The 13,414-nt window shown below is 45.1% G+C and overlaps 1 protein-coding gene across 1 annotated transcript in view; it reads left to right on the forward strand.

Moving 5' to 3' along the window:
- LSM14A (LSM14A, SCD6 homolog A (S. cerevisiae)) overlaps nt 1–6,659 on the forward strand; it is a 22,703-nt gene extending 16,044 nt beyond the window's left edge. The window contains exons 6-8 of the mRNA XM_004690248.2: nt 5–47; nt 989–1,220; nt 4,785–6,659. Of these exons, the coding sequence (XP_004690305.1) occupies nt 5–47; nt 989–1,220; nt 4,785–4,808 (299 nt within the window). The 3' untranslated portion in view covers nt 4,809–6,659. The remainder of the gene's footprint in view (nt 1–4; nt 48–988; nt 1,221–4,784) is intronic.
- The last annotated feature ends 6,755 nt before the right edge of the window (nt 6,660–13,414 follow it).

Here is a 13,414-nt window from a genome sequence, read left to right on the forward strand (position 1 = left end):
GACAAAACTAAATCCTTCTTTGATAATATTTCTTGTGATGATAATAGGTATAGTCCTTTAGCTGCTTTTGGGATGTTGAAGTGTGAAGTAGTTTCTTATAAAAGTTTTTTATGACTGCAACTTTTAATCCTTTATTTTTCTAAAATAAGATAGTTCGTATTAAATTCTTAGGATGTTAGTCCTTGAAAAGAACTGGGCATACTTTTAAGGACACAGTCACATTTGAAAAGTAATTAAACAGAAGCATTCATCTGACATCTAAGTAAGACCTTTTACTTTACCTCTCAGCGGTGTAACTCAAATGAAGCCTGGCCAGAAGTGCTAATAATTACTTTGAAATTGCTGATACAATGAAACGCTCCTATATTATAGTGAATGTGAGCCCAGAAAAATTGTCAGGATAGTTGAAGGACAAGGTGACAAGCCAAGTAGCCTCACGCTTTGGGTGGCCCCGTCAGACTTGTCCTTTTCCTCACCGCGGTTTGGTGCCATCTGGTGGCAGTTGCATGCCCGGTGCAACACTCAGAGCTAGGGTAGAGCTTCCCCGGAGCCTGGCGCCTGGCGCTTGTCTGGGCTGCAGCCCTGGAGATGCCTGCTTCTGGCACCCACGGGTGCAGAGATGGTGTCAGGAGCACATCGGAGCACAGGGGCCTACTTTCCACCCTGAGCTTCCAGGCCGGGGCTCCTCACTGCCTTCTCTTCCGCCATGGCTGAGGGCCTGGTCGTCGGTTGTCAGTCCCAGCAGGTCTGAATTTCTACTATGTTAAGGTTAGGTATGTTACCTTATTTTATCAGCTATATTTGCAGGCAACATATCAAATGAATTCTAATAATGTAGCAGCATCTTGCTGTAGGCAGACTGTGATGATGTAGATAAAACGCTTATGTGAGCTTGGGGGACTGCACAGCCTTAATTTCAGAATTGTGTTACATAATGTTGGAAAATGTTCTTAAAAACCTGATGAGCTAAAGATTATTCTTACAATAGAGAACGAAGACCAACCTGGGCTGAAGAAAGAAGATTAAATGCTGAAACATTTGGCATCCCACTTCGTCCAAACCGCGGTCGCGGGGGTTACAGAGGCAGAGGAGGGCTTGGTTTCCGTGGCGGCCGGGGACGTGGCGGCGGCCGGGGCGGCACCTTCACGGCCCCTCGAGGATTTCGTGGTGGATTCAGAGGAGGCCGTGGGGGCAGGGAGTTCGCAGATTTTGAGTATAGGGTAAGTAAGCACATGCTTTGGTGTTCCCATACAGTTTCAAGAAACTCACATGTTTTTACTTTTCTATTTTGAGAGGATATTTTTAGGTTATCTGTGTGACTTCTGTGGCGGACTTGCCTATTCAGAATATTTAGTTTTGGGCCTCCTTGTTGGCACAAGGGGTTAAGTTGCAGTGCTACCAAGCTCTCTGCAGCCACTGCAGCACCAAGTTCAATCCCCGATCAGGGAGCTGACCCACAGGGTACAGCCGACCTCCCCTGTCTCCTCACTGCTCCCCTCAGCAATGCATTTCGGTGGATCTGCCTGTTCTGTTCCCCACTCTGATCTGGTGAACCGCTTCACCTCTCCCCTCCTCAGTACCTCTGGCCTACACCCCATTTCTTAGATGCATAAATAAATAAAAATAAAATTTTTTTTTTTTTAGAAAATAGAATATTTTTATAGTTTTAAGGAACGGTAACTTCTTAGCTTATAAGTCCAAAATATTTTTTAAATTTTCTTCTCAATTGGAGGAGGTATGAGATTAAAAAAGAAAGTGGTATTTTTTTCTTTTCTTTTTGGAGGGGGTTTTATTATAGAGCCATGGTTTTAGATTTCGTGATAAAAATTCCCCAAAAACTATTGAGACTGACATAGACTTACTTCTTTTTGTACTGTTTTTCTTCCCCTTTTAAAATTATTTTTCTGGAGGCACAGGTATCACTAAAAACATAAAAAGGACTATGTAACAGAGTCTAAGGATATACTCCAGAATAGAGAGCAAACTTACTGCTTTTAATAGCTAATGACATTCTGTAATATTTTGCCTATGCTTAGACATATTTTCTACATAGTCTTAACATATTAAATTGCTTAAACCTCACGTCATCTCTGCAAGGCAGGTTCTGTTTTTATCCCCATCTTGCAAATGAGGGAACATACACACATTAAATAACTGGTCCAGGATGTAGCAGCTAGTGAGCAATGATACTAGGTCTTCAGCCTAGTAGTTCATGAGCCTTGTGGACCTCCAGCTACATTTCTTTATTTTCCTGTGGTCAATTTAAGCTTAACCTTCCCCAGGAAGACCCCTCATCTTCTTGTCATCCCAGCTGTCTCCCGAGCTTGCACTGGCTGGCAGAAAAATTGATTACTTTGTGAAAAAATAATTAGATTTGAATCCTGATGAGTATTTGAGTAATTGTTACTGATTATCTCAGTTACATTGTTAAGCTTTTCAGACCCTCAGTTTCAACTTTTGTAGAAAGGAAATTAAGTGCAGTTTTGCCTCAGATGCAGCTTTTACAGATCACCAGAGTCTTAGAGTTGGAAACCATCTGAGATTTCCAAACTATATAACCTCTTCTATAACATTGCCAGAAGGGGCTGGGGAGTTTAATCTTCCTAAGAGCACCTCACACTCAGAGGTGTTTAATTTTTATAAACACACACAATTTGAGTGAGTAATCTTTTCCCTGTATCTGTAGATACTAGACACTACCTTTTAAACACAGAATATGCATATATCCTTCATGACAATATTTCAGTTGAGGAGTAAACAGCTATCATGTTGTGTGCATAAGACTGGGTGTTCTTTTCTTTCATCTGAACAATCACCAGTAAGCCAAGTACCAAGTTACTCTGTTGGTATCAGTGTGGCTAGCCTGAGGTTGAATGCTTCTGTTGCTATTAGAGCCTGACCCTCCCAGTATCCTCTGCTTATAAAATCATGTATGATACCTGTAAAGGTAGATGTAGGGAGTGATCACTATTAGATAAGTAGATTTACCTTCAAGAATTAAATTAATTTTTTTAATCATAGTTTTTTTTGATGGATTTATTTGTGCATATAAGATCTGGGGTACAGGTCAGAAGTGGGGGTGGCAGTGAGAGAGGGTGGGGAGCAGAACAGGCAGATCTACTGAATACATTGTTAAGGGGAGCAGTGGGGAGACAGGAAGAGCTCTGCTGTACCATGTGGGTCAGCTCCCTGGCTGCGGGGTGGAACTCATCTGCAGAGGCCTGGAACTCATCTGCAGAGGCCGCTGATAGCTTCACAGTGCTGCCCTTTAACCCTTGCACCACCAGGGAGAGCCTGAACTCATTTCTGAAACAGCATCTAACACTTTTTTTTTATTATTATTAAAGATTTACTTATTTATGCATACAGAGCTGGGGTACAGGCCAGAGGTGCAGGGGCGGTGAGAGGATTCACCAGAGACAGAGTGGGAAGCAGAACAGGCAGATCTACAAAGTACACTGCTGAGGGGAGCAGCGGGCAGGTCAGGAGAGGTCTGCTGCACCATGTGCGTCACCTCTGGGACTGGGGATTGAACTCATGCTGAAGTGGCTAGTTTCTCAGTGCTGTGCTTTTAATGCGCTGCGCCACCAGGGAGGGCCCCAGCATCCAGCACTTTTAAGAGATGGACTTCAGTGGCATTTGCAGCAGCCTTGTGATCGGGTTGGCTTTGTTCTGTGTGCTATGTTGGCACGTGAATCATTAATTGAGGGGAACATAAGCATATCTTGTTTGAAATGGAATGGAAACATGGCTAAACATAGGATCATGACTGGTAAGTCTCCTTTAAAACACTTTTTTTGACTTTGGGCCTAATTTTGTTTAAAAATAATGTTAAAAGCATTAATTTGAAGGCTTAACTCAAATGATGCCTTTTTTCTTTCTTTTTGGAGGGGTGATTAGCTGGGTGGGGGTAGGTCCTTCTGCTTGCTCAGAAGGAGAAGCGCCATGGAGGGGAAGACCAGCTGCCAGCCATCTGAGCCGGTGTTACTTTGGAGAGGGTCGGGGACCAGGCGCCCCGGAGGTGCCTTAGCACATATCCGCTCCTGTTCCTCTCTGAATGAACTAAAAGAAACCCGGCAGCGCACCCGAAGGCTGGCTGTGGCTGTGGTGGAGGACCGGGTCGTCCTTTGCTGACTTCTTCCTGTACCCGCTCCTGCCACTCTTGTCACATGTGTTGCGGTCTGAGCGGTTTGCTGTTGTAGGCACAGGTAGAGCTCAGTTTCTAATGCGAGAAGCAGGTCTTCTTAGTGAGGTGTGTGGCAGCCGCTGGTCCTGAGCACGCGGAAGCCCGAGGCTGGTGCTCTGTGCAGCCTTTAGCTGGGATTACCTCACTGGGAGGCGGGCGGCTTCTGGAGAGTTTCACTGCTTTCTCCCTGGTTGCTTTTAAATTTCCTAGTCACCTCTCCAATCTTCAGACCTTACTTTGAATATAGAAGTTATTCTTTAAAAATTTCTAAATTATTGCTTCTATCATGAAATTTTGTAAAATGTTACTTATGTTATTGACTGAATATTTTATTATGTAGTAAAAGTTAGGGGTTTTATTAATCTCCTGAATGTGATGTCAGTCATGTTCGATGAATTGGCCTACGAGAAGCTTGGATTAAGTTCTGTCATTGTGTTAGAAATTATTAGTCTGCCACTGAGATGAGCAAGGTGCGCCTGTATTTCAGGAGGCTTCTTCCTGGGACAGCCTGTGACACTGCTACTCTAACTTTGAAAGTTATTGGGAGGAAATACTAACAAAAATTTGAGATATGAACTAATTTATTTTTCCTTTTTAGAAAGACAACAAAGTTGCTGCATAGTCTACAAACAAGTCTTTGAAAAATAGGTGAATTTCTAGCTCTTCAGTCCTGAGAGTTGGTTGGTCTTTGCGAAGAATGAAGAAGTGAATTTGCTGTATATTTGTCACCAGCACTGGGTCTTTTTGTTTGTTTGTTTTCTGCTTAATTTCAAAGATACAATGTAGTTTCTTTGGGGGGGGAAGCTCATCTTTAAAAAATGAGCATTAAATATATTTGAATAGCAGAAGGTTAAGTAATTTCTTATGTATAGGTAAACTAAAGCAGTACTTGATTGGGACTTAATAGGTATTTTTTCATCACTGAAAGGGTTTTTCTTATCACTAAATTGTATTTGGCAATTAATTGCAAGTTGCCTGAAGATAGGGCCGTGATACTGTGTTTTGAGCTGCAGAAGGTTGTGTGTGTGTGTGTGTGTGTGTCTGTATCTTTCTTTCTTTTTGGAAATCCTGTAATAGCCGTTTTGAGGTAGCTTATTGCGTCAATTAATTAATTAGGGTGCTGGATGGTAGAGAATTTTGTCAGTCAACTATGTACACACAGTAAATACTGTTTCTTAGGCAAAGGTAACTTTTTTATATAGTTGTAAAATTCCATTATATTCCATTGCCAAAGAAACACTAAGAACTTTGTATAGCTGTATAAAAAGCAACTAATTTTTTAAAGAATAAACATTTTAAAGTCAGCAAACATAACTGTGTCCTTGCAGAAGTTGGTGTGCTGAGGAGCAGAGATACGGTGGGCCTTTTTCATAGCTTTCCAAGTGCAAGATTTCTAATTTTTTTTGATGTTTAAAACATAAAGATTTGATACATTCTTCCATTATCTGACAAGGATAAATGACTCATACTCAATAACAAGAATTTCATTTTTTAGCAAATGGCATATCACAGGATTTGTCCAAATAATAGATATTTTCAGTATATGAATGTAAATAATCATAGATAAGAATGTACTTAGCTGTATTTTCAAATAAGTAACTTCCCCCTTTTTTTAAGACATCCAAACTAGACATCAACTAACCTGTTCTTCCTGATATGCCTGGAATTTTGTTGTGATACCTTGACTCATTCCATTGTATTTCCAGAGAATTCAGAGTGTTCAAAATTATTTTGGGAACTCTTACAATATTGTAACACTGGCCCTTGGGCCTGTGACCCCCAGAGGACTCAGTATAGAGTTCACTGCTAATTATAAACTACTAGTAAATCTTTTTGATATTTTAAGCTATAGTGGAAAAAAATCTGGCCACTTTTGTGTTTTTATGAAGGCCATGGAATAAAGGGATCCAAAGATTTAAATATTTTTATCTATTTTGATTTTTGTTAACTTTCTCCTTAAAATAATTCGGTAGTGATAAAGATATGGAAGACTGCACTGTAGGGGAATTGGAATATTTAAGATGGTTGATATTTTTAATTTTAATTTTATATCTTTTGTATAGCTCTACAAAGAAATGTTTTGTAATTTGGTTTCATTATTAAGGTCCAGTACTTTGGCAGCCATAGTTTAGGTAATATTGTTTAATACTGTTTGCTTGCATGTTAACAACAAAACCTTTTGGAGGACCCACAAATCATGATATTGAACACATTTCTGAGGCATTCTGAGCATCAAAGCGAGTGCTGTGGCAATAACTGTGCAGATTGAGATTTCGGGCCAATTTCAAGAAGAAAAACTGTACATAGCAGTTCTACATGCTCTGAAAGTATGAATTCATGCATCTTCCCAGGCCCTCGGGTCGCTGGGGCGTTTGGTGCCCCGGCAGTGACTGGCAGCATGGCATACCTGCAGTGCACCTTACAATATGAAGCAAGGTTTTTATTCTAAGGGAGAATAAAACTGTTCAATAAAGCTGTTCGTGAAAGTTCTTTCTCTTATCAGTAATGTTCTCTTACAACAGAAAGAAACAGAATGAAATGCATCTTTAAAATGTAAAAGTGGAACTGTGGTCATGTACATATTTCCTAAAACAATTTGTTAACATTATCCCTCGGATGTGTTCATTGTTGTGGGAGCCCCTTTCTTCCTCTCTGGAGTGCAGAGACATGAGGAGACAACAGTGAGGCCCAGGCCAAGCTGGAAAGCTTGGCTGGGGTACGCCCTCTGTGGGAGGCTGAGGGAAAGGAGGGAGGGCTGGCTCTCCCTGAGGTCAGGTTTGGGCGGACCACCTCTGCCTCCAGGCAGGCGGGAGGGAGGGCGCAGGCAGGCAGGCAGGCGAGAAAGTTGGTCCTCCTGCCCAAGGGCTCTTCATCTGGGTTTTCAAACTGACCCGGGAAGCAGGTAGGCATGTGAGGGAAGTGTGCTCTGGTTGCCACGGTGACAGACCACTGCTGGCCTTGAAGGCCATGCTGTGCGCCCTCACTGGGAAATGCTGGCTGATCCCTCCATGTGGAAGTCGGTAAACAAGTGAGGGTGCATTTTTCTCAGCAGAAACTTATGAAACGTTTACTGAAGAGAATCTTTACGTAGGGTTGTCTCTCTGGAGTCCCATGAAGTAGGATGTGAAGGAGCTGGCGTAAAGGTACTGTCAGTGTTTTGGAACATCGCCCTCGTGTAGTTACCACACCATCTTGCCCTCACACCCCTAAATGTGCTGCAGGGCATCCCTGAAGTACGGATTCCCTGGCCCACACCTGGAGTCCAATAAGGAAGTTCGGCGCAGGTCCCCCCGGAGAACGTCTGCTTTAGGAAACAAGTGTCAAATGCCACAGCTGTGGCCACTCGTCCAGCCCCTCCTTGTAAGGTTTCCAGAGCAGGTTATCTTACCGTTTCCTGTCCTTCCAACCCACTGTCCCCGCTGCGGTTGGGTATGAAGAGAGAGGGTTTAGATGCGCAGGGTGGGCTGTGGGAGGGCATTTCTGTAGTCGAATCTGGAGGGAAACATTGAGATGCATGTTTACTTTCTGGTTTGGCTGAGATTTTGTGTCTTACTCCTGACATGCAGGAAATGGGTTTGTGGTATTTTCTGTGTTTCAGTTTTACACAGCAGTTGACGTTGCTTCTATGGATTATCTCCATAGAAGGAGAAGCTGCTCCTTCTGCCAGTCAGTGGCTTACTTAGAATTGCATTTGTATCCATTGTTTCAAGATCCCCCCCCAGCCCTGGTCAGTCACGCATGAAGCTAGTATAACTGATAGTGAAGTGTATAAAGTCACATGTCTAGTAGCGCCACTGATCTCTGAATCGGAGGATGCAAGTGGGGCTCTAAGAGTAGGCTTCTGTAGCTTCCATTACGGTGAGGGCGCAGGAACAACTGAAAGAGACGCCACCTGCTGGGAATTTGACCGGATGAGGGGAGCAGTAGAGGCCTGGAGCCCAGCAGCCACCCGCCAGCCAGCCAGCCAGCGGGTGTGCCGGGGAGCAGGGCTGTGCATCCCAAGCGCTGCTCTTGTGGGGAATCCCAGCTTTCTGAGGAGTGATGCAAAGGTTCTTCCCCTGTTTTTCAGAACTGGTGTTAGTAAAAGCCAGTTTGTGGTTTCAAGACATTTATAAATCTGGCTCGGGAAGCACATGGTGAGACTGAAGCCAGTGTGGTTTCTGTCCTCAGTGATGGTGCCTTGAGCCTTGAGCCCGTGGTGTGGTGTCCTTTAAATTCCACCACAGTTCATATTTAACCAACTTGGCCGACTGATAAAAATGTTTCCAGGTTTAGCTCATAAATGTATCAAAATAGACCTGAATCTGATTCCAATTCACACTGGAGTGTTGATTTTAAGGAAACATTTTCAAATGCACTATGTCCATAATGTGGTTTACAGAGAAACAAAGCCGCTCTGTGAGACCAAAGCACATTTTAGTTCAATAATAAGGCCTCAGAGTGACTCACCGTTTAGGTGCCACAGAAACAGCTAAGAGCGGCCAACAAGGAACGAAGAGTCTCGCCTTTGCCTCCAGACTTGAAGAGCAGCCTGCCAGTGGAAGGGAGAAAGGGAGAAAGCAAAGAAGGCGGGTGTTGAGGGGTAATGAATTCCAGAAGTGGGCGTCCAGTGCAGGGGGACAGGAATGTGTTTACTGACTGTCCTGAGGCTCCCCCAATCTGATCATTCTTGGGGCTGATCTCACAGCATGGTTGATGCCATACAGCATTGTAGTTCAGGATTTTGCTTGTGCTGAAATTGCTTTGTGACTTGTTTGTGGCTTACTTGGTGATGATTATCCCATGTGCCATGCGCCAGGGGTTAATAGTATTTCTTTGTCCCAAACTCGCTATGTGCAGCCATGCAGCTTGGCAGTTTGTGAAACGGAATTAGGTATAATCTTGTTGTTTTGAAAAAGTAATATGCTATAAAAAAAGAATGTAGTATATGGGAGCTTGGGTTTTTTTTTTTTTTTTTAAGATTTATTTATGCATACAAGACTGGGGTACAAGCCAGAGACGCAGGGGTGATGATAAGAATATTCACCAGAGACAGTGGGGAGCAGGACAGGCAAATTGACAAAGTACACTGCTGAGGGGAACAGCAGGTGAGGCAGCAGAGGTCTGCGCCATGTGGGTCACCTCCAGGGCTGGGGATCAAACTCGCACTGAGGCAGCTGTGGCCAGCTTAGTGCTACGCTTTAACCCGCTGCACCACCAGGGAGGCCCCAAGCTCACTGTAACCGCACTGTTAAGCTCCTTTCTACTAATGACCTCAGTTGATCAGTTCTCTTGATGTCACATTTGGGTAATTTCTAGCTTTGAGTTGTTCAAGTCATGCTGACACCAGCTCTGGGAAGCCAGAGCTCCAGGGGAATAGCAGCTGACACCTCTCGAGAACTTAAACATGGCCAGAGACCCTAGTGCCTAACACTTGAGCTTGTCCACACCAGTGTGCTGCAACTAAATCATTACTGAGCACAGAATACCAACAAGTGCTGATGTGCTATAGCTGTATTGTTAGAGCAGATACAAGGGTCATCCCCCTCTGGGTGCCGAACCCTTGGCCTCTGAGGACACTGCCCAGCGGCAGCAGTGGGATGGTTCTTGCCCGTGTCTAGAATGTGGGCTTGGCATGTTCGCTCCCGCCCTCTGGTAAACCCCTACTTACTCTTGCTGAGACTCCCGTCACCCTCACTCTCTGGTTGTGACTATCTCGTGACCTAATTACCACCCTTCATCTTGAAAAACCTGATGATGCCTGCCTGCCTCACACACTTAAATCACACCAAGTGATATGACTTCCATGTGACGTAGGCATCTGTGTGACGAGTTCCAAAGTGATCTGTGTGGTGCTGGTTTATTACAGCAAAAGATTACAAAGCAACATAAGCAAAGGGGGAAAAGACAAACTTGGAAAGGGGATTTTGAGAGGCTGTTTGGATGGGGTGCCTACCAGCGAAGCTCATCAGGAACTCAGCACCCAGGAGTGCTTATCAGGACCTGGGTGTGTCAGCACCCTCTGCCGGGCACAGGCCAAAGCCTCAGGCTTCCAGAAGTTAAAGCACAAGTAAGCCACATTCACATGTGTGGGCGTAGTAAGCCCCTCATCAATTTGGGAAAGGTGGAAACCCTCCCAGAATCCAGGCTTCCAGATGTCATTCAAGAACCAAACTTGGGGGCCCTCTCTAGTGGCTCAGCAGGTTAGAGCACAGCACTGTGAAGCTGGCCAGGGCCACCTCAAACCCAAGTTCAGTCCCCGCCCCGGAGGTGACCACATGGCGCGGCAGACCTCTCCTGACCCGCCCGCTGCGCCCCTCAACAGTGTCCTTCGTCAATCTGTCTGTTCTGCTCCCCACTCTGTCTCTGGTGAATCCTCTCACCCCCTGCACCTCTGGCCTGTACCCCAGCTCTGTATGCACAAATAAATAAATCTTTAAAAAAGAAAACCTAAATACTCTGTTTTCCTGGTTGCCACATTCATCTATTTTTCTCCCACTCTCCACCTGCTGCTCCCAGTCCACTAACCTGGTTCCTCCACCACCCTATCTCAAATTGTTCCTCTTAGTTTTACTTTCCTTTTTTTTTTTTAAAGTTGTCTACAGCCCCTGTGATCTTGGCTACATGGAGCTACTCTCAGATTCACTTAGCACAGATCTCTTTTCTGTGTGACTTTATACCTGCACTTGAAATTTCGAGTTGGAGTGGCTGCTCAATTTTTTTTTCTTTATATATACAGAACTGGGGTACAGGCCAGAGGTGCAGGGGCTGAGAGGATGCACAGACACAGGATGGGGCGCATAACAGGCGGATCTACTGAAATACACAGCTGAGGGGAACAGGGGAGGGGACAGGAGAGGTCTGCTGCTTCCTATGGGTCGCCTCCAGGGTGGGGGTCGAGCTTGTGCTGCAGTGGCTGCCCATTGCTTCATAGTGCTGCGCTTTAACCCCTTGCACCACCAGGGAGGGCCCTGGCTACTCAACTGTACCTCAGATTGATCTCTTCATCTCTATTTCTCTTTCCCAGCAGCACTGTCTGCTAACCTGAGTGTGCCAGAACCTGGACATCATCTTTCTCGCTCATTTCCCTCCATTCTGCACAAACAGCATGTTCAAGTTACCGCGTTCTGCCTGTTTTACTTCCTGCATAAGTCTCATGCTTCTTTTTCATTAAAAAGCCCTTTTTTTGTGACTTTGATAGGAGATACGCGTATTTATGTACTTTGAAGCCCCAGGACCCCCCCAGGCTCATCACGAAAGACAGCAGCCCCACAACCTTTCCCCTTCCTACCCATAGTCTTAGGTTTTTAGTTTTGCTGATTCTCTGAGGAAAGGGGAAAACTATTCAACAAATACTCGTTGAGCCCTTCTACAGAAGAAGTGTCGTTCCATTTACAAGCACAACATCAGTGAACAAACCTGACCCTTCATAGTTTGTATTCTGAGAGGAGACAAGAGGTACTCTGTGAAGGTGCATAAGTCCAGACACACCGTCTCTGTCACATCTTTCTCTTTTTTTTTTTTTTTTAAAGATTTATTTATTTGTGGGTACAGGCCAGAAGCTCAGGGCTGGTGAGAGGCTTCACCAGAGACAGAGTGGGGAGCAGAACAGGCAGATCGATGAAGTACACTGCTGAGGGGAGCAGCAGGCGGGTCAGGAGAGGTCTGCCACACCATGTGGTCACCTCTCGGGCAGGCGGGAATCGAACTCATGCGGAAGTGGCTTTAGTTTCTCAGTGCTGTGCTTTAACCCGCTGCACCACCAGGGTGGACCACATCTTTCTCTTTTTTAAACAACCCTTCGAAATAGAAAGCCACTCTTGGCTCGATCGATCGAGAACCCCTGATCTAACATGAAGAGGCACGAAGTTCAATGCCACACAGAGTCTTACTTTATAGAGGATATGCTTTTTCTCCTCTGTGGAAACAATGTTGTCCTTTGTTAAATGGCTAAGAAACTGCACAGTGGCTTCTCTGGTGTAGGGTTTTGTTTCTTTGTCAAGTCTATGCTGGGAGTTTATAGGCCCTTTTGATTTAAACATTTTGTCTGGGGCCCTCCCTGGAGGCGGAGGCACAGCGAATTAAAGCCAACACTGCAAGTTGGCTGCAGCCGCTTCAGTGCGAGTTTGATCCCTGCCCCAGAGGTGACCCCCATGGCACAGCAGACCTCTCCTGACCCGCCCGCTGCTCCCCTCAGCAGTGTACTTCATCAGTCTGCTTTTCTGCTCCCCACTCTGTCTCTGGTGAAGCCTCTCATTCCCCTGCACTTCTGGCCTGTACCCCAGTTCTGTATGCATAAATAAATGTAAATAAAGGGTTTTGCCTTTCCTTTAACTCTTTCCATTACTTCATAATTAATCTCTTTGCTGCCACCTACCCTGTTCTTTCACTTGGTCTCTTACTCAGCTACCAAAGCTGTCAAATCAGTCCTATGTGACTCTTAGTTTTTTTCCTCATATTTTCTTTCCTTATCCTCATTGTTAATCATTACCACCGTTTTATTTACATGTCTGAGGGTTCTTGCTTGTCTCTCATTAGAAGAAGGCCAAAGAGTTGCCCTGCAGCTCTGTGTGTGACCAGGACTTGTCATGTGGCAGGTTTAAGTTACACTCCTTATCCTGCGGTCTCTGAATTCCAAAAGGCTTGGTTCAGAGGGACCAGTATTCCCAGATCCCGTAGACACTTGCAGAGAAGAGTTCCTTTTACTTGCTTGTTTTTCCTAGGAGTGTGTCACCTAATTGCAGGGCACTGGCATCGCACAGTGAGACACGATTGCTCAGTGGCTGCTCGTGGTGTAAACAGGCTTGAGATTATCTCTCCAGTTCTCACGCCGCCTCCTGCGCGCCAGCTGTCCGTCATCCCTGCTGCCTCAATCTGGAGCATCTCGGAATTCCAGACAAGTGGCTCTTCCATCACAGGAGCACCTCTTCGACACCCCCCTCCGCTCTGCCAGGGGTCCCCATACTTTCCACCTGTTCTAATGAGTCAAGTTGTATTTTAGAAATACCTTACAGATTCTTCCCTGCCCAGTTCTACACAGAAATTATTTTACTTGCAGTGTTCCTGGTGGCCTAGGGGTTAAATCTTCATGAATACCACAAAGATCAGTCCCCAGCCTGGGAGCTGACCCGCAGGGCACAGCAGACCTCTCCTGTCTCCCCACTGCTCCCCTCAGCAGTGTACTTCATTCATCTGCCTGTTCTGCTCCCCACTCTTGTCCCTAGTGAATCCTCTCACTCTCTGCACCTC

This window comes from Condylura cristata, unplaced genomic scaffold (genome assembly GCF_000260355.1).
Source record: "Condylura cristata isolate star-nosed mole 26May11 unplaced genomic scaffold, ConCri1.0 scaffold00028, whole genome shotgun sequence".
Classification (NCBI taxonomy): Eukaryota; Metazoa; Chordata; class Mammalia; order Eulipotyphla; family Talpidae; genus Condylura; species Condylura cristata.